General features: G+C 37.6%; 9 protein-coding genes across 9 annotated transcripts in view; 5 read left to right on the forward strand and 4 right to left on the reverse strand.

Moving 5' to 3' along the window:
* Nucleotides 1-22: 22 nt before the first annotated feature.
* Nucleotides 23-1,943, forward strand: FDP41_011159 (uncharacterized protein; the record flags this gene model as incomplete). Its single annotated transcript, XM_044701537.1, has 3 exons — nt 23-1,177; nt 1,343-1,603; nt 1,785-1,943. 3 exons carry the CDS (start codon nt 23-25, stop codon nt 1,941-1,943), a joined length of 1,575 nt encoding a protein of 524 aa, XP_044567894.1.
* Nucleotides 1,944-3,355: 1,412 nt separating this feature from the next.
* Nucleotides 3,356-4,465, forward strand: FDP41_011160 (uncharacterized protein; the record flags this gene model as incomplete). The annotated part of the gene is made up of 1 exon (XM_044701539.1): nt 3,356-4,465. The coding sequence occupies one exon, from the start codon at nt 3,356-3,358 to the stop codon at nt 4,463-4,465; it is 1,110 nt and encodes a 369-aa protein (XP_044567895.1).
* A 354-nt stretch (nt 4,466-4,819) lies between these two features.
* FDP41_011161 (uncharacterized protein) lies at nt 4,820-5,908 on the reverse strand (the record flags this gene model as incomplete). Its single annotated transcript, XM_044701540.1, has 1 exon — nt 4,820-5,908. One exon carries the CDS (start codon nt 5,906-5,908, stop codon nt 4,820-4,822), a length of 1,089 nt encoding a protein of 362 aa, XP_044567896.1.
* A 462-nt stretch (nt 5,909-6,370) lies between these two features.
* On the reverse strand, nt 6,371-9,012 carry FDP41_011162 (uncharacterized protein; the record flags this gene model as incomplete). The annotated part of the gene is made up of 2 exons (XM_044701541.1): nt 6,371-8,417; nt 8,489-9,012. The coding sequence occupies 2 exons, from the start codon at nt 9,010-9,012 to the stop codon at nt 6,371-6,373; spliced, it is 2,571 nt and encodes an 856-aa protein (XP_044567897.1).
* A 591-nt stretch (nt 9,013-9,603) lies between these two features.
* On the forward strand, nt 9,604-10,966 carry FDP41_011163 (uncharacterized protein; the record flags this gene model as incomplete). The annotated part of the gene is made up of 3 exons (XM_044701542.1): nt 9,604-9,703; nt 9,957-10,047; nt 10,546-10,966. 3 exons carry the CDS (start codon nt 9,604-9,606, stop codon nt 10,964-10,966), a joined length of 612 nt encoding a protein of 203 aa, XP_044567898.1.
* Nucleotides 10,967-11,771: 805 nt separating this feature from the next.
* On the forward strand, nt 11,772-12,662 carry FDP41_011164 (uncharacterized protein; the record flags this gene model as incomplete). Its single annotated transcript, XM_044701543.1, has 1 exon — nt 11,772-12,662. The coding sequence occupies one exon, from the start codon at nt 11,772-11,774 to the stop codon at nt 12,660-12,662; it is 891 nt and encodes a 296-aa protein (XP_044567899.1).
* Nucleotides 12,663-12,789: 127 nt separating this feature from the next.
* FDP41_011165 (uncharacterized protein) lies at nt 12,790-15,282 on the reverse strand (the record flags this gene model as incomplete). The annotated part of the gene is made up of 1 exon (XM_044701544.1): nt 12,790-15,282. The coding sequence occupies one exon, from the start codon at nt 15,280-15,282 to the stop codon at nt 12,790-12,792; it is 2,493 nt and encodes an 830-aa protein (XP_044567900.1).
* Nucleotides 15,283-16,343: 1,061 nt separating this feature from the next.
* FDP41_011166 (uncharacterized protein) lies at nt 16,344-17,168 on the reverse strand (the record flags this gene model as incomplete). The annotated part of the gene is made up of 1 exon (XM_044701545.1): nt 16,344-17,168. The coding sequence occupies one exon, from the start codon at nt 17,166-17,168 to the stop codon at nt 16,344-16,346; it is 825 nt and encodes a 274-aa protein (XP_044567901.1).
* Nucleotides 17,169-17,914: 746 nt separating this feature from the next.
* The window catches only part of FDP41_011167 (uncharacterized protein), a gene marked incomplete at both ends in the record, with an annotated part of 3,440 nt that continues 721 nt past the window's right edge, over nt 17,915-20,633 (forward strand). The window contains 2 exons of the mRNA XM_044701546.1: nt 17,915-19,171; nt 19,233-20,586. Of these exons, the coding sequence (XP_044567902.1) occupies nt 17,915-19,171; nt 19,233-20,586 (2,611 nt within the window). The remainder of the gene's footprint in view (nt 19,172-19,232; nt 20,587-20,633) is intronic.

A 20,633-nucleotide genomic window follows, 5' to 3' on the forward strand; every position in this document is an offset into this window, starting at 1 on the left:
TTTAAAGAAGAAGAACAACACCATGACCACCGTTGCTTCTCCTCTTCATCCTTCATCCTCTCATCCTCCTCCTCCTCAACATCATCATCATCGAGAGAAAGCTTCTTCACGTACAAAAGACCCATTACTACTGGAAGAAGAAAAGCAAGTTGTACTACTCTCTTCGTTCATGCCACCCAGAAGTCAATCCTTCTCTTCGGAAGAAGCAGACGACGACGACGACTCTTCATCAACCTCCCATTCCTGTCTCTCTCCAATCAGCAGCTCTGCCTCTCCTCGGAATGCAACTACTATCACCACCACCACCACCAATACAACAACAACAACAACAACAATGAATGGAATTGAACAACAGCAATGTCCAGAATCACCCATGTACACTCCGGTTGGTGGATCTCTTCCAGGGTCATCCTCCGTCGCTTCGATTCCATCCTCATCATCCAAATCCATCCTCAACGCCAATAGCAATAACAGTAACACTACAACAATCATTACTCAACCATCAATCACGTCGTCCTACTCCTCTCCCTTGAATCATCATCACAACTCCAACCTTCATGTTGCCTTAATTGCATCATCAGCAGCAGCAGCATCTTCCACCACCAATCCTTCTTCTTCAATCCCAATTACAACAACAACATCAACTACATCGAGTACTAATGGTGATGGAACCAAGTATTCGACAGGACATCCAACTTTAGGAAGGGCTCGTTCCAATAGTCGTGTGAGTGGTGGCAGTGGTAGTAATAGTGGATCTGGTGGTGAGTACAATGTGCTTCCAAATCAGATCATCATGTCCAATTCTTCATCCACTTCTTCTTCTTCGTTGTCGTCATTGAAACGTCATTCTTCAAATCCTCACTTGACAAGTATTAACACTACTACCAATAACAATAACAACACTACTTCTGCAACAGTTCCTTCCACAACAACAATTATTTCAACAACAAATGCTACTACACCTCATCATTCTTCCTCTTTTCACACACCGTTAAGGAGAAATTCAACAAAAGGCCATTCATTTCAAGCAACGACGACGACGACGACAAAACCTCAAAACAATGAGTATCGACAATTTTTGAGACAGACCATCAAATTAAAAGAGGCCAATGAAATTCGAGTGAGAGGAATTTCATTAAAATATGAAATTAATTATCATCCTTTTCTGGACGACGCTGTAAGTATTGTGTTTTTTGAAAATTCAAAGAAACATTGACACAAACTTAATGATCATGTTCGTGCCATTTAATTGAATTTAATTGATGCATACAATAATTGTTGCAACATTATCATTATTTCCAATGTTCAACACATTGAAATGTATGGTCCTATGATTCATTAGATTGGAAATAAGGCATTCGTTGCAGAAATGACACAATTGAACAAATTTCTCAAAATGCATCAACCCAATGCCAATTATTGTTGTCTGGGTTTCACTTTCTTTTGTTGTACATTTGGATTATCGTTACTTCCATTCTTTTATCAACTTTCTAGTTTCGAATCAGACGTTCATGCATATTTGAGAAGTCTCAATAAGAAGTATGAATCAAAAGGATTGAAATGGGAATTACATCCAGCTCATTTACCAACTGATGACAGTTATGTAAGTTTGAGTGATGACAACGATTAACTCTGGTTTTCAACTTTTACTGTGTATTCAATGAATATTTCAATACTAATTTTCATTTTAACTGGTTTTCAATTTTTACTGTCATGTTTCAAAACTTGTCACGAATTCTTTGTGTGTTGATGGATGGTGGTTGTCAAAATATTCGAATGGATAGATTACCGTGTCACTTGAAAAAGAACTTGATTCCAATGTGGTCATTGATGAATCTCTGTTAATTTCACACGACTCTCACAACAATAGTTTCAACTCGAGTCATGGCAAATTGAACTCAACTGTTGCTTCAGATTCACACCTTCTGATGCATTCCAAATAATAACAACAAGTAAATACGACACAACACCTTTTCATCTCCACATGATTGAGCTTTTTTGTTTCTATCATGTTTCCTATCATGTTCCCATACTTGGTTTTCAAAAACCAAAGTCACTATTTGGAAAGGTTTCCTGATTTCATCTTTTCCAAACTATACAGTCCCTCATTGAATTCTACACCATTTTTGAAGAATTATCTCCATCTGTTGTTGTTGTTGTTGGAATGAAGTGACGATGAGACGAATTCGAAAATATATTACTGCAGCAAATTTCAGAAGGGGAATTAATTCGAGAGCTGTTCATTGACGTGCACACTTGCAAGGTCACTGGTGAATGGACTCCAACGTTCAATGGATGAGTAGAGTGTGATGTTTGATCTTCCAATCCTATTAAGGCAACGAAGAGTTAGGAGGAATGGAAGATGGGGATGTCACACCTTCCTCAATATTGAGAATTTCTGGTCTGTCAGTTGTGGAATGATCAATGTTTGAATGTTGTTGAGGTTGTTGAGTCTCAACCGTGGCAACGACTTTGATACTATTTTCATGATTGAAGTCACTTGTCACAACAGGTGGGTGAATCGTTGTCGAGCGTCTCGATTCATTCAATTTCAACAATAATTTTTCTGTTTGAATAAACATGGGATAGAACAACAGCAAACTGCAAACTCAAAACTGCAAAAATCACCACTGTCAAACAACAGAAAAAGTGCCAAATAATTTTCAAACCTGTTTGTCCTGTTGCCACCGAAGAAGCAATGGCAGCTGCCAAAATTTGACATAGTATACATAAAATTAACCCAATCATTAATCCCAATGTGACAATGAAAGGATTAATTCTAATCAACGACATTTCATAAACCACTCGAAGTGATAAATTGGCGCATTGAATGGCCACAAACAATGCAACTGTGACGAAGAGAATTTCTCTTGACTGGAATTTTTCGTTGAAATTCAAAATAATTATTGGTTGATTGGAAAGAATGGAGGAGAAGGATTGAAGGAGTTGTTGATGGGACTGATGGCAATCTTGATGAGAGAGCTGAGGAGGTTTTGGAGTATTTTGACGTTTGGCAGGTTGTTTTATTTTTAATAATCATGATATTTGATGTAAGGTTGTTTAAGAAAAGTGACACATCTCTTTGCGAAGAATTGCTTACTTTGGTGCTGGCTGTATCATCATTTGCCCGTTAGTATGAGCTCTAAATTTGTTCATCTCTTCAATTTTTGGACAGTTCTTTCCTTTGCTTTAAATACCCTTCTCTTCAGAGGTGCGTTCATCGTCATCAACATGCATCAAAGCTCTTCATGCATCAAAGAATATGAGCGTGTAGGGAAATGAAAGGACAAGGAATAATGGTCGAATTCTTTTTCCCTTTCTTTTTTCCTAGTGCACGAAGAATTTGAAATTAAAAATGTCTCAACAACAAACACCAGCTATCATCACCTCCACCTCCACCACCACTAATAACGGAGTGGTTGTTGGATGTCAGGACTCGTTTATTCGGATGTATCATTCCTTTTCATCATCATCGGAGCAACAAGAGCCTATTCAACCTTCAGGCTTACTGGTGGGACATACCAAACCTGTATCGGCTCTTGATTCTATATCATTAGAAGGGTCTTCAAGAATTTTGAGTGGTGGATGGGATGCCGATATTCGGATGTTTGATGGTTCTACGATGGAATGTTTGATGATTTTGGAAAATTGTAATAATTTGGAAGAAGCAGGACAACAATCGGAAAGTGAAGATACGGTCAAAATTAGAGGAAAAGGACACAATCAAGAAGTGTTGGCTCTTACTCATTGCAAAACAAGCACACCAAATGAAGCTTTGATTTTTAGTGGAGGAATGGATAGTAGGATTAAAATTTGGAATTTGAAAGCAAGTCCAGATGGAAAACAAGATCAAATCGAACTGGTCACCACCATTTTGCAAAAAGAAGCACAACAAGAGAGAGCTATATGGAGTTTGACAGCGGATTCTTCATTGAATAGTCCAGTTGTATATTCGTCATGTCTTGAGGACGGAATGGTTCGAGGTTATGATGTTACCACATTGAAAATGGTTGCTAAAATGAAATTGCATTTGAATGATGTTCGTCATGTGAAAGTGGCAAATTGTCTCGATTCGAAACCGTGCCTATTTACATGCAGTTCAGACAAGTCACTCAAATGTGTCGATTTGAGAGCCAATAAGGTGGCCATGAGGGTTGAAAATATTTCACAAAATGTTCTCATGAATTTTATATTGGATGATACAAGTGAGAGACTCTATCTTGCTGATAGTGGTGGCTCGATTTACAACTTTGACACCCGAATGAGTTTGAAAAAGGTCGATGAAGTCAAGAATGCTCATCGTGGAGGTATAACGAAACTTGTTTACAACAAGGGAATGTTGTACAGTGGAGGAGGAGCCGATAAAACATTGAAAGCTTGGAATTGTGGTGGCGGAAAAAAGCTCACACCTGTTGCCACCGTTGAAGTGAATGATCCAATTTTTGCCATGACCAAGCTCTATTAATGCTGGAGTGGATACGGTAGAACTCGAATAAGTTAAATAAATGATAAATTAGACAGTAAGATGGAAGTGTTATGTAGTCGACAGCATGCAAATCTTATTTATGCACATCCAACCAAGATGTATACGCGAAATGTGACACACAACAAAACTTTAAATAATTCATTGGGTTTCGTTGAGTTTCAATAGTTTCATTAATGAAATAGTTGGGCATTTCAAAACTGAAAACCAAAGCTCAGGAACATTGTTGATAATACTTTTTAGACTTAGGTCAAATTTATTTCAATGTGTGTACTCATCACGTGCATGATAAGCGTTCCGCAAAAAAACTACGTGTGACAAATTCTGCTTAATAACTTAATTGAGTGGCTTTCTAGCCAAGAAGAAATAACTTGGTGTAAAGATTCCAGTCTTACCACCTCCAACCAATCCATCAGCACCAGCCATCAAGAATTCATAGGCTTGTTGTGAGGTCTTTGGAACCAAACCAACCTTTTCCAAAATTCCGACAAGTTTGTGAACCACCCATCGTCCGTAGGCTGTTTGGAACCAATTGGTAAATTCCCAACCACCATTATCCAATGGTTGATACCATGGAATTGGATTGACTTTATCGGTAATGGCAACATCTTGAGTCTTGATAACTTCAAATCCAGCATCTCTCAAAGCTTGATCGATATCTTTATCCATCAAGAGTTCTGGCAAACCATCTCCCTTCATGATATCGAACTTAATCTTGTTGTGTTGTTCATTCTTTGGATCGTACTTTCCGGTGAGCATGACCCATTCATAACCTCCGAAAACTGCACCAGGCTTCAACTTGTTGAAGATTTGTCTGTAACAGTGAGCTCTATCCTTGGCATGGCAAGTAGCTTCAATAGCATAGGCAGCATCATAGGATGCAGCTGGTAAATCCTTATTATCATCCAAATTGTTGAAATCACCACGAACAATCTTACATTGATCCTCCATACCCATTTGAACAATAAATTCAGCAGCACGTTTAGATTGGTATGGATGATTGTTTACACCAGTAACATGAGCTCCGGAGAATCGAGAAATATTCACGGCTGGACCCATCACACCACAACCCATATCCAAACATTTCATACCAGCCTTGAGACCCAATTCTTTGGCAAGCCAGTATTCGTGTCTTTGAATGGATTCGTTGAGTGATTCTCTCGAGTGGCGAGGAGCAAAGTGGAAAGAACGACCCCATCCATACAAGTAGAAATCAGTAACCATATCATAGTACTTGCCAGCAACATCCCAACCAGCTTGTTTTCTCTTTTGATGAGTTTGTTCATTATCAGTAGCAAAGAGTTCATGATAGGAACCAGTCTTATCGGTATCAGTAAGGTGGCTTCTTCCGATTTGTTCACGGAATTTAAAGAGGTACAATACAAATCCTCCAATGATGGCCGTAGTGGCAAGAAGTAATAGCATAATGATAGCGACGATGAGAAAATGTTAAGCAAAAAGAAAAAGAGCGAGCTCTCTAGAGAGGATGTATTTTTTTTCACAGCAAACCGCTTCCAAACGTTCATATTTTCATCGAAGAAAGGATCACTCTTTCCAGTGGTGGAGGAAGCCCGCTGCACGCATTTGTTTGTGCAAGCTCGGTCAGCGAAGGTTGTTGAATGTCATTTTGGATCGTCTTCCGAGAGAGGACAATTCGCTTTGCTTTTCGTGATTCCGCACAGCCAAATTCTGCAGAACGGGGGATGACACTCGACTACGATAACTGAGCAAATGTTTCATTGGCCTTTATGGATGTTTTCAAAATGTCAATCTTTGCAAATCTTTGTAGCAATTAAATGTTTTTTCAATATTGATAAATGTAATATAACAAATATCTTGTATTTCCTCTTGTTTTCACTTTCAAGACCACCTTGTACAAAGGCCTTCTTAAAAGTTGTTTTGAAGTGTTTGATGAATTTCTCCAAATAAAGATCCTAAAATATCGTCTTCTGAAGGATCACCCAAAATGCTAAGCCATTCGTCCAATGTGGAGGTTTCTTCTTGTTGGTTACTAGTTTTGACAGGAGTTTGAGGAAGATTTTGTGGTCGAAGCATGACAGGTTGAGAGGATGACACTGCATGAGGATTGTAAAAGTTTGACGATGTCGTAGCTAGTGATGACGACATGACAGAAGGAGACCTTTGTGGCACTCCTATCGTGCTGCTGCTGGGTGTGGAGGCTGTTTTCGAAAGCAATAATGGAGGATGGAATTGTTTCATGAATTGAGCTTGCTGCATTTGTTGTTGTGATGGATGGTGGTTGGTATGTTGTTTCTGTTGTTGAGTGGCAGTTGATGTGGATGATTGAGGAATAAATCTCCACGTATTCTCACTGAAGCTCGATAAAAGTGCTGATCTTGGGAATAATTGTTGTTGTGGTGATGATGACGAGGGTTGAAGTTGTTGAATATAACTATTTGTTTCACTACTGCTTGATTTTGGTGAAGAGAATGACGAAAAAGTTGGTGGTGGTCTCTTTTCCAGTATGGCTTGATACGATTCATTTTCCATTCTCACTTTCCATTGTTGAATCTTTTTCAATTGATTAATAATATTACCATAATATTTGGTCACTCTCTTGAACCTGGTTGCCATCGAATTCATGGCTCTCAATCCCTTATGTACAATTTCAAAGTATTGTCTTTCATAGTCGTCATTCATGATTGCGTGAAAGGCTCTTCCTTGATTCATTTTAGCAGTAATGATGGATTCAATCTTGGGAAACATTTTACCATGGATGTAGGCTCCGAGAGAAACAAAGTGAGTCATGGCCACTGGCAAATATGCAAATGGTTCACGCTCGGTGAGGAGAATAATCTTGTTGGCCAAATTTTCAATGGTCTCACCCTCGTCAATTCCAATCGACAAATAAACCACAATTTCAGCACCAAAACAAATAATGTCTTTCATGAGAAAAGTGAACTGAATTTGAGATGATGAATAGGAGTGTGAGTGTGCATAACCCTCAATGACATTATTGAGGAGAGAAATTAATTTAAGAAGCATGGGAACATCATCCGGTGTCACACCCTTTTGTAGAAGCTTGTCAAGTTCGTAGGGAGTTTGTTTTCGAGTTTTGAGTCTGTACAGGACATCGAATCCATCCCAAATTTTCAAATCATGAACATCCGTATATCTACAACCGAGAGAATTCTTTTCCATGAGAGCAATCAAAGCTGACATTTCTTCTTCCTCATTCGCATTCTGAACTCCTTCATGACTCATGTAATTGTTAGAAGTGTTTTCAATGGCATATTTGAGAGCATTTAAGTAAAATTTTGCTATTGCGTCATCGCCTTCACCTGCCAAATAAGAAGCAAGTAGTGAATAGCTGACCTTAATGTAAAAATTGTCCAACTCATCGAACGAAAAACCTAAAGATTTTCTAGCTTCTCGATAGGCCAATTGTGATGTCTCTCTAAATCCCATTTGTTGTTCATACAAAGCTTGCATACTGTACAATAAGCAACGTACTCCATTTCTCATTGATTGTGTCTTGTAATTTACATTGTCATAGGGAGATTCGTCTTCTGGATGTGCCAAATATTCCAAAGCAAGTTTTTCAACTTTTTCCTTTGAGAGTATGCTACATCCAGCTCCGTTCATTTTGTCAAAAAACATGTCCAAAGTTCTTCGTTTCACAACTCCATCCAATAGACTTTGATTAATTTCCATGTAGGGATGAGTAGATTTTCGAATGAAAGATAATTTTGTTTTTCCACTTGGGCTTGTAGAAATGGTTTCACTATGTGCCGAAGAGGATATTTGTTGTTCTGGTGACGTCTCGGATGAATCGTTTTGCCTTGTCGTTTGAGAATCTTTTGGTTTGTTTTTTGAACCTTTGGTTCTTCCCTTCTTTTTAGGGGTTCTATAATAACATTCCTTTACCTTGTCTATGCATTCAGAACATGATGGAAGTTTCTTGTCACACTTGCTGTATAATAATAATATTGTAATATTTCAACCATTAACACATTGCATATTGAAATCATGAAGAACACATACCGATGGAGACGTCTACAGTTCACACAGGCAATCGAATGAAAATCGCCACCTGGTAATTCATGACCTTCGTTACTCCCATTATGATCACTTCCTGAATCATTTTGTTCCTGTGTTTGTGGGCTCACATCGTGATCCGTTTGCATTTGTTGAACCATTTGTTGTTGTTTGGGTTTGCTGGCCAAATCGACCAATCCATTTTGCAAACTTTCAAAGGCAGAAGAAATGGAGAACGGAGAGGTAAACCCAGAAGTGGTGGTGGTAGTACCTTCTTCGTGTTGTGAAGGCTGTTGTTGAAGAAACATCATGGGAGCCATTCCCAAACTCATCATCCAAGAGGATAAATCATTTGGTGGGTTCAGCGTACTTGCTGTATTTTCATTGGTGGTTATGGCATTCCTTTCTCCGGAGTGATCATGTTGGAAATGGGCTGTGCCAAAATTGAATACTGACGGTGATGATGAGGTTGTGTTTGTTGCTTGTTGGTCGGGATGTTGTTGATTGTGTCGAGGTTGTTGTTGCTGCATTTTTCAAGCCTGTTGTTGTTAAATTGTATCAGAATGGTAAGTGGCACAGAGATTGTACTCCCGTCACAGGTTTGATTGGATGAGATAAGCTGGGAAGGCAGCGCACATTTAAAAACTGTGCGTGCGATGTTGGAAGCTAATTGTCCGCGATGAAAGACAAATCTACCAAGAAAAAAACCAAGTGGCTAACAACAACAGTTTGTCATGCGTAGGAAGACAATTTCATCGGTTGATTGGTTGGAAAGTAGGAAGAGAAATGGAGAATGGAGAGGAAACCCACACGTGCTGAATGAAGCAACATGTGAACTGTAACTGTCATTTCCAAACATCTCCATAGATGTGTTCGTGTTCACTCCACCTTGCCTTTGATTCGACTCGAATGGAACAAACTAAAAACCATTAAAGTTCTTCTTTCTGTCACAATCATTTAATGTCTGCTTTGCCTTCTTTTGTTGAACCATAGTTGGACTTGTTGTTCCTTGTTCTTCATGTCGCCTTTGTCCATCAAGTGTCAACAAATCCAACCCTTCGCAATTAAAAAAATTCCTTCTCTCTCATAATATTATTCTCCACCAGCAACAACAACAACAAATGGATAAAGCAAACAAGATGGTTGTGGTTGGCGACGGTGCCGTGGGTAAAACCTGTCTCCTTGTCAGCTTTGTTGAAGATAAATTTCCAGAAGATTATGGTAAGTGTGTTATGACCGATAGGTTGTAAAAGTAATGATACAAAACATACGAAACGTCACTCACTCATCGGGGTGATGATGGCAATTGTATGCGTTTTGTTGAAACACGATTGTGTATTGGCATTTTATGAATAATACATCATCATCATCATCATCAACTGATCAACACATGACAATGACATTCGTTGGTGGTTGGATACTTTTATCAACAACAACATTTTGACATCTGAACTTGATGCTTTCGGATACACAGTACCAACTGTGTTTGATAATTACAGTACAAATATGGTCGTCGATAAAGAAGTACAAACCATTGATTTGTGGGATACAGCAGGACAAGAAGAGTAAGTATTCGATTTGATGACCACATGTGATGATGACGATTAGAATGTCATATCTCTCATTTCATTTTAACATTTGTGATTCAATTTGCAATAACAATAATCGTTTGTTGATCAACCTATCACGTCGTGTTGTCTCATTTCTTTCTTTTCAATAATATGAAAACATTAATGTGGATTACAAACATCTTCATGAAACATACAACTCCTCATCTTGTGAACTATTTTGTTTCGGGTCCTTGGTTGGTTAACACATCAACAAACTTTTAATTTGAAACCTGTATGATTTTTGGAAAAACCTCTTTGTTTTACTCATCATTGTGTGCCAAACCAATTATTTTCCATTTCATTGTTCAATGCAAATCCTTTGGATATTCTTTAATATAACAACAACAACTCAATTATATATACAACAACAACTCACATTGTCGTATCATCTACAACAACATGACTCGTGTGAACAATTTTCACCACACAATGCATTTCTCAAACACAAAACAGCTACGATCGATTAAGGCCACTCTCCTATCCTGACACCAATATTTTCCTCATTTGTTTTTCAGTGGTTCATCGCAGCTCATTTGACAATATTCAAACGAGGTGGCTACCCGAAATTACACACTATGCACCAGGAGTCCCTATGTTATTGGTGGGTACTAAGGTCGATTTGCGTGAAGATCCTCGTTACTTGATGGAAAATAAGAATTCACGAGAGGGACCACCAATTACAAAGGAAGAAGCAGAAAAGAAACGAAAGGAATGGAAAATGCATCGCTATGTGGAATGTAGTGCCAAGACACAACATGGAGTGAAAGAAGTATTTGAGACTGCGGTCCGAATTTCGAGAAATCCTGATAAGTTCAAAGATTGGGAGGAAGATTCAACCTCCATTGAAAAGAAAAAGAAATGCATCTTGTTGTAACAAGCAAGGATAGAAACAATCTTATTCGATTTAAATCATTGACGCGTGGCGTGTCGTGGTGTGGTTTTTTCGAAGAAAAGTACATAGCCCCTAAATCACTCCTCAAGCCCACAGCATTGTTGTATTTTATAACGAATTCGTTTGGACGAACCTTATTGCTTGCAATTTGATTTTCAAACTTTTGTAAAAATGTATAAAATATTGAATAATGATAATTTTCCAAATTGTTGTTCAAAGTTGTGGATGGTACTTTTCAAGTTCAAGTGTGGCATTGCACAAACACAACGTCACCACCACACCACGACTACAACATCAAGAACACAATTCGACACAACACATTCAAATTGAATTTTGATGACAAATTGGGAGTTGGTAATTTTTAAAAAGAACAAATTTTGGCGCCCATGTATTTTTAGATTCAAAAAAAATTCCAACAACTGCTTGCGCAACCCTCTAACCCGTTTATGGTCTCTAATTGAAGATATTTCCGATCGTTTGAACCCATACTACAAGATCATCATCTTTGTGATTCCGTTGAACAGATCTGTTTGAAAGAACATTCTTCATCACCATCTCCTACTGTTTAAACCTTTCTGTCTCATAGGTGATACGGAAATTTTTCAAATTGTAATATTATCCAACGTTTCTGAAACTCTCACCAACGTTCTTCTCTTCTTGGTTATCTCCCTGTATCATTTCCAATCATCTTTCCATGCTTCTTCATTCAACAGCAACAGTTATTAATAATTCAATCAATTTCCAACCCAATCCTTTCCATCCTCAAACAACATCTCACTTTGCCATCATGAACCCTTCTTCTCGAACCAACCGTCATGATAACCCTAGTCCTTCCTTAAATGAGGTCGCCTCAACCGAGATTCAGAACACTCACCCCACATTAACTACTACAATGACTGTTGCTACATTTCAACATCCTCACGACAACGGTTACCATCATAATGATCTTGAAATTCAATCCTCCCCTCTGAATGGAAATCACCAGCATCCAGTTCCAGACAATCAATCCACTTCCTCTTGTAACCATAGTCATAATTCAGAGGCTTCTTCACCACCACCTCCTTCTCATCCATGCTTTTTGAATGGTCATGATCAAGAAGCTTTCCCATCCCTCCAACCGCAACAAAGAGTGTTTGCCGAAGAATTCGTGGAACCCAATACTCCATGTGAAACTCCTTGCACCATTTGGCTTTCTTCATTCACATCCCTCTCCCAACTTTCCCTCAATTCTTATATAGTTCCTCAAGTTGACTGTACAGCTAAAGAAGCATTTGAGGATGAATTCAATCGTAAATGTAAACCCTACAAGAGCGTCAATCACTTGAGCCGCAATTTGACTCCATCCTCCAACAACTCATTCCTACAAACAACCTCCTCATCAACAACAACTGAAACTGCCATGACTTGTGCAAGTATGAAGGGTGCTTCCTCTCTTTCCCTTGATCTATCCACTGCTCGAGTTGTTGCTAATGTTTTGAATAATGCTCTCTTCAAACGATCTGAATTGCAACAAAAAAAGATCCTTAAACAAAAACATAGCACCAAAAGAGCCACAGGAGATCATTTGACTAAATTGGTGATTCCTCCTTCGAATGTAACCATTTTGAATTCATCCAATACCACTTCCTCCTCAACAGTAAACGATTCTACCATTCTGATCAAGCAAAAGAGATATTGAATGCAAATAAAATCTCGCTAAAGGTGTCAGTCACCTCAAACCTTTTTAAAAAGGTTCTTCAACAAAATAATCATCACGAGTTTATAATGTTGTACAATATTCAAAATTGTGCAATTCTGCAAGTAGTTTAGTTAGCATCCAACATGGACTTTGCTGTCTGCCATTTTCTATACTCATTGGTTCTCACTAATCGCATGTAGGTATCTCGAATATTGATCATGAGAGGAATCATCAAGACTTGCCTCAATGAGTTAAACCTCACATCCTCATTCTTCTTGCATTTCGATACAATCTCCTCAAACTCTTTCTTGGTTTCATTGGAAAAGTTAATCTCATTCTTACCCAATGGTTTCATAAAGTTATTGTACAAGAAATCCAAGTCTGAGACACTCAATCTTGGATTATTGTCTGAAGATTTCTTTTCCATTTCTTTCAACTTTTCATAACAATAAATATTTTCCAAACTCATTTCCTTTTCTGCAAATTCTTTAAGGAGGGACATGAACGATGTGTCATCTAACTTTTGTTCCCATTGTTCTCCCTTGTCCTTTGGAGCTCTGAAGAAGATAATTTTGAGAATCTCAAAAATAATGGCAACACCACCGTAGTAAAAGAATCCCAATGCATAACTCACAAAGGAAACAATTCCATTGTATGCTGGAATCATACTTGCCGAAGTGAATAAGCTCACTGCTACCAAAATTGCACCCACTACCAAAAAAACTACATCATATCGAATAAAGAAGGGATCATCAAAGAATAGAAAATATAAAATTCCTTTTGATTTGATGGTTGGAACTCCAATAATGACATTAACAGCAACAGCCAACAAGGAAGCTCCTGCAAAAACGATGGAAATTACACTGACCACCATAGAGGAGATGTATTGTGAATTGTAACCAAAATATTCTTCTCTGTAGGCTGCTATGGGTGCCAATGCAACCACACAAGACAAAATGAATCCTAAAATAAGAGAGAAAGCAATTGTAAACGTTTTGCTTACAACAAATTTGACAATTTTGACCTGAGTTTCAGTTTTACATTTTCTCAAAATTGAATAGAGATTTCTTAAAATGGTAAAACGAGTCATGATGGAATAATAAATGACAATATTGTACATGGATGCAAAATAAATAATAAGGTGGTGAAGCATATAGCAAGGTTTGGAAACTTCAAATAATTGATCCAAAACAATCAGATAAGAAAACAATGGACACACCCAAGGAATGATCAACCTTCTCTTAATACTTGGCTTATTTCTGAAAATGAATAAGAGAGGCCAATACGTAATAAGAGAAAGTCCCAAGAATAATCCAGAGGCAATGGAGATTGAATCTGAGAGAGGGCTAGGTGTTGGACTTTTTCCATCTTCCCACATGCATTGAGAGGTAGCACATGAATAACAAGAGGCAGGGAAAACCATTGAACTCAATTTTGGACTCAAACTAGCTTGAGTTTGTATTCCTAGAGAATCAAAAACAGCTGATGTAATATTTGCTTTCAACAATTGTACAGCCGTATCATAATATGTGTGATTGACTTGCATGGAATTTTTGAAATAATAGGAAAAGGCATCTACATCTTGTTGTGTTAAATTGACAAGTCCATAACCAGCTCGAATCACTGCATAATCATGAGCAATAAAATACGAGTTACACAATGATTGTGGTATAAAGAGAAGTGTCACAAATTGTTTCATGACTGAATAGAGAGCTTGACTTGCCACAAGTTCCATGATACCTGAATCAGCACCATTCGAATTCATCATTAAAACTTCATAGGGACCAATATTCACAATATTCATGTCATTGGACACATTGAGAAGAGGTTTGAAACGTTTTTCTCCTAAATAACAATCTCTATTTTGTCTAAACATGATGGTGAAAAACGAATCAGTTGAAACAACAGCATCAAAATATTCAAATACATTTCCCATCCAACAATCAGACTCAGGACGATCCATTCTTTCCATTCTGAAATCATGAATACTCGAATTTAAACCTAACAATTTCTCCACGTATAAAATATCCAGTCCAATTATGGTATGAACACCAATGACCACATGTCGTTTTTGTGACATCTGTTGTACCTCTGAAATTGATGTAAAACCTCCATTGACTTTGCTTTTTAAGCTTGCCATGACTAAAGAGGCGGTAGTTCCAAGAGCAATCATGGATGGAGTGGTCATGGATGTTAGATTCATGGTCACCGGTACGATGGAAGGTATATTGGTGGATTGATGTTGAGTTCGAGGCGAAAGAATTGTTGTGTGTGATGATAGCCGTGCGAGCTGAAGAGTATTTTGAGGATAGTGCAGAGGCGATGGTGCGCGGAATGGTGTTTGTGCAGAAAATCCAGAGGGTTTCAGTCGAGATGAAGCATCATCCTGTATTTCTTGTGTGGATATTTTACGGATGGCATCTGACAAAATTTGGGCCGAACTCTTCAGAGGTGGTCTTGTTAGAGGAGGTACTATGGGAAGAGGCATCGAATGAACCTGAAATTTGAAATCTCTTGATATCGTTTCATATACAAACAAGTGTATCAATATCGCTGTCCACACCAATGCATTGAGCCACAACACTTGTCGTATGTTTAATCCCAGAGAGAGTTTATTCATTCTGATGATGATCATGTTGATGATGATACTTTTGAGAAGGAACTCATAGGAAAGCAATTCGATATGAGAAAGAAAAGAAGGCAGGCGTGGAATTGAAAAGTTCTCGCTGCTGTCCAACTATGGTGTTTGTGCCTTTCTTTGAACAATCGAAAAATTAATACACTTTGTATCACGTTGAGCGAATAAACGACAATTTCCGACACGTCAAAAAGGAAAATTGTCAAATTCCTTTTGGCTTAAAGAAGATCCCTTTGCCACTGTTGATGATTAACCAAAAGGTTGATGATTGTGGAACTGGTGTTGTTGTTGTTTTTTGTTTGTGATATTGTATTTGATTTTGACAGATGTGTTGAGCAAGGAGAGAAGCACCAAAAGACTGTCCGTGATTATTGACACCTTTCTGAAAAAAAATTAAAAAATCAAAAATGGAAAGTGTTGGCTCAAAAGAATAGATTTGACTGTTCAAAGCGAACTCATTAAGTTTCTAATGGAAGGCGATTCTCCCACCTTTCCTTTTGTAAACGGAGTGATGTTTGTCGATGGAAAGAGCTGCTTGCGTCATCTCCATTAGGTTCATCCCATCTCAAGGTCTTTGGAATTGGCCAACCTAGAACAAGTAAGAGCTCGACAGAGTGTAACGTTTGCTTAAAGGGATTATTTTAGAGTGCTGACACAGTAACACACTCCGAATACTTCTTTTGTACTTTCTAAACCAAATCTATATAACCAAAATTGATCTTTTATCTATTTCATTTTTTTATAATAAGATGACTAGACATGGAAAACATTAAAAATCTTCGAGATATTTATTGAGAAGTGTGTTCACAGAGACCCTTTTATATTTTTAAGATTTTACTCGCCACTGAAATATCTCCCTCCCACTCTATTCAATAGAGCTCGAGGGTGTGAAAGAATCGGAAAAGATTATGGGTGATTATGAAGATTATTCTTTTACCTATGCTAGCGCTTTATTGCATCCACCATCCAGTAGGATGGCTGCCAGAAAATTATTCGAATTTAGCCAAGATGAGAGAAGTAAGTGGGGATTTTCAGATCGATTATTAATGTAAAAACTCCATAGTATTATTAGTTCTCAATTCTTTAAAAGATGGCTCTAAAAATTGTTCATAAAATATTTTGTTGACTTGCAGGCCTTCTAAAAAATTCTCATTCTCAAGTATATCCAACACATCGGACCAAGTTGCTTGAATGTTCTCATCTTGTTTGTCAATACCCCATTCAATCGCTGCTCTATAAATTGGTTCTAAATGATCTAAAATAAATACAGCAGCACGTGACACGCTTTGCCATCGAGTGGACACTGGTAAGGGAGGCTTCATTACATCATTAAAATTATTAAGGTCATCATCAATAATAATAGTACCATCTTGTGAATTAAAATACTTTTCAACAAATTGAAAATCGAATTTCAAAATAGTCACCAACCAGCGTAACGATTTCCAATCCGATCGTAGCTTTCGAATCACCTTTCCAACATGTCTTTCAAAGTCCTTATAGCATGTAATAAAGTGTTTGTATACCAAATTCAAATTATGGCCACAACAAGTAATCAATGTTACGTTGAGCATGGTTGGCTTGGCAACTGCAATCACATTCGCCCCATTATCGGACATCATAAAGTCAACACGACGACCATTCCATCCACTCTCAGCTTGTTTCACAGTTTCAAATAAGGTCTGTGCTGTTTGATTTAACAAGGGTTGAATTTTTGAGCAAATAGTTGTCCTTTTGTACTTGAGTTTCAATTGACGCTCGAGTTGATACATTTTACGAGTGTCTTCTTGACTACGTAGCTGTTTTCTGAGCAACATGGTGTATTGTTCTGAAATTATTTCCAATTCCTCTTCATTCAAATGTTCAATCATGTTAAAAAAACAGACACAAAACCATCACTTTCATCAATCATAAGAGTAAATTTCCCTGGAGCATGTCGGAGTAAGTGTAGCTGCAACCACAGCTTTTTGATTGTCCACTCGTCGAGATTGCTCTTCGATTGGTAATAACACATCTTGAGTAGATAGAAACTGTCCTTGAATTAATTTCTCGAGAGGAGTGTTGAAGAAGGTTATGACGGACCCATTTAGAATTCTTGTTTTGGTTAATTCACTCATGTGTGAGATGTATCCACATAAACAAGTCAAAGAAAGATCTGTGCGAGCTTTAAGTGCGTTTACGAGTGATCGATTTCTCAAATTTCCTACATACTGCGCAGATGGCATAATAGTGTTCAATATTTTTGTTTGCTGAAGCAACAACATTTAACGTACTTCATTCGATACCAACCTCACTCTGGATATAGTAGTCTTCTATTCCTGACGTCAACACTGTTGTTCCTTTCAGAGTTTTGGACTTAAACATCGTATTTGGTTGTCAGATCTGCCAGTTTGTGGGAACCCTGCTTCCAATTTCCAACTGTCTTTTTTCATCGGAATTTTGAAAAATAAAATACTTTGCACTACAAATTACCTCTTGAAAATGATGATGGTCCGACCAATCAAAAGAATTCTCGGAGAAAAAAAATCCAGCAATAGCACAGAAGTTTACAAAACATTTCCCTTGCGCCTTCGCTTGATCCAGCCAATTCCCAAAGGGACTGGTAATCTCTAGTGTGATGAAAAACGCTGCTTGCCATTTATTTCGTAGTAAACAAGCCTCATCAACACTCTCTTTCTCTCGGTTTTTCAGAGGTGTAGTTTTTGGTGTTGATACACTTGGGTCAGACTCTAACCTCTCGCTTCGGAAATCTTTGTCCAATCATCATCATACAAGGAACACTTTGGTACCCTCTTTCCATACATTATCTTCCTTGTTGGCAAAAGATGAAGTAACAACAAAAAGTCTTTCTTACGGATCGGGAGGAAACGGAAGTGGTGCTGAGCACAACCATGTACAACAACCAACTTCTTCTCATGATCCCAACCCAAAATCAGACGATGCAACACCACAACCAACCGCTAATAACAACTCTCCCATTCAAGAAATGTCCTCAATAATTCTCTCCTTCAATAATTTCGAGGAATGGACAAAGGAAGAAGTTGCTTCTATTCTTTGTATGAAGAAACATGAAGGTGGAGCCTCATTGTACGTTGAGAAAGTGAAGCCTCTATATAGTGCTGGTTTTGACGGGGCTTCTCTTGATAACATTGTTCAAGATATCAAGAGGCACGATGTAGATTTTGCAATTAAAGCCATGTCTCAAAGCAAAGACTTTTCACAGGTTTCTGAGAGTACTTGCAAGGCAGTGGTAAATTGGGTGTACAATACTTTGATGCCCAATCTTCAAATTGAACCATTTCAATATTTCCCAAGAAGCGAAAGAGAACTCTTAACCAAAGCAGATGAAATTCTTGAAGGTAATATTGATTCTGATGCAAAACGTACAAACATACCACAGATGTATAAACAGTGGTACTTGTCATTCTGTAATTTAGTAATCAAGGACCAAGCTCAAGGTAAAAGAACTCACTCTGAAAAAGAAAATTACTCTGTCGATTTACTGAAACTCTTTTCAAATGCAAGAGATATTATATTCAGCAACGTAAATACAGACAGTATATTGAACAAATCGAATTTTGAGACAGTCATGAATAACATGGTGAATGATCTTTTAAAGAAAAAGGATCTTGAAAAGGAGTTTTTTATGAGGAATTTGCTTACTCCCTTTAACACACGCTGTCCATCCCAATTTGTCAGAGATGTTTTTGTTCCAACTAACTCCACAATGATAACAAAAGATTTGTTTCCATTCCTCCCAAAATTACAAGTCGATCTGTTTAATGAAAGTGAAAGAAAGACGTTAGACCAAAAAATTCGTGATGGATCAACAATTTGCGTGATTGGGCCCTCAGGTGTGGGTAAAACTGCTTTGGTAATTATTATTATTATTTTATTGTTTAATTTGTTAAACTTTTAACTAATACGTTTTACAGCTTGCAAGAAGATTAGGAGTCAATCCAGGAATTATGATAACATGTACATCTCTGTATGATCGGCAACATCTTTCGGAACGTGGAACTGACCAAGCTTCTGATAAGTTGAGAGAAACATTTGTACTCACCATGACACAATCTGTTATCAAGCTCTACGCTACTGCTGCTCAACAAGTTCAATGTAATTTTATTGCAAGATTACTGTGCCTTCATACTGCATTAACCATCTGGGAACAAACGGATAACAAAACACCTTTCGAAACTCCTCTTCAAATGTTATCCTACTCTCAATGGAACGGCAATACAAAGACTGTAGCAAATATATTCAACACATTGTTGGAACGTCAATGGCTTTCTTTACCAACTGAAACTTTAAGAGATTTCACAATATTTTTGATCGAACAATTATATTCAAGGTTGAAGCTGGATAAGCAACCATTTATTATTGCTGTTGACGAGGCAAATATTTTCTCTATTCTCCATACTCCAATGTTATCTGAGAACGGTACACCCAGGGATTTATTGTCACTGATTGCATTCGAAATTTCTCAACTTAGAAAGAAGACTTATATGAAAATTAGTGATATTTATTGTGGAACCATGTTTACAACTGACATTGTTGATATTATTCAATCATCGATTGGAAAATTAGAGGATGTTTGCCATGTTTACTCCTGCGTTGGTTTAGATTCCATCACTTTTGAGCAAGCATTACAAATATTAGACAAAATGTATGATATTGAAGCAATTTTAAAATCGTCCAATATCTCCAAAATTGATCTTTATCACTCTATTCAACACATATTCCCAACAAGAAGAAGAGTAGTTGGGCTTGTTGCCTCTTATTTAGAAACAACAAAAACTCTCGATATTGAAGAAAGTTTCAGAAGAAAGTGGAAAGAGTTTGTGGATCAGGTGGAAAAAAATGTTTTACATAGATTTGATTGTAAGAAGTCAACAGACCGTCTTGATCTTAATTTTTTGTTGGACGTAGTAATCACAAATGAATATGATGCCTTTTTAGGGAAATCAATTTCTTGCGACAGAACATTAGCTTCTTCATTAATAGGAACTGGATTAGCAAAACCAAATTTTGACTTTTATGATACTAACAGCGATATGTATCATTTTGATACCTCAGACCCAATTCTTAAACATGTTGCAAAAGAGGTTTTAGAAAAGAAATATCCAAACTCAATTACAAAAATCAGTAACCCAATCTCAGTGTTGAATTTGCTATTATCTCTCCCTCAACATGACCCTAAGAAATGGGAAATGGTATTTTCTCTTTTATTGCAACACCATAGTGGAAAGTGTATTAGGGACAACTTGATCCTTTCACCATTAATATTAGGTGAGAATACAACAACCGAGATAAATGACAAATCAAACACTGACACA

The sequence above is a fragment of the Naegleria fowleri genome (genome assembly GCF_008403515.1).
Source record: "Naegleria fowleri strain ATCC 30894 chromosome Unknown tig7, whole genome shotgun sequence".
In the NCBI taxonomy this organism is placed as follows: Eukaryota; Heterolobosea; class Eutetramitea; order Acrasida; family Naegleriidae; genus Naegleria; species Naegleria fowleri.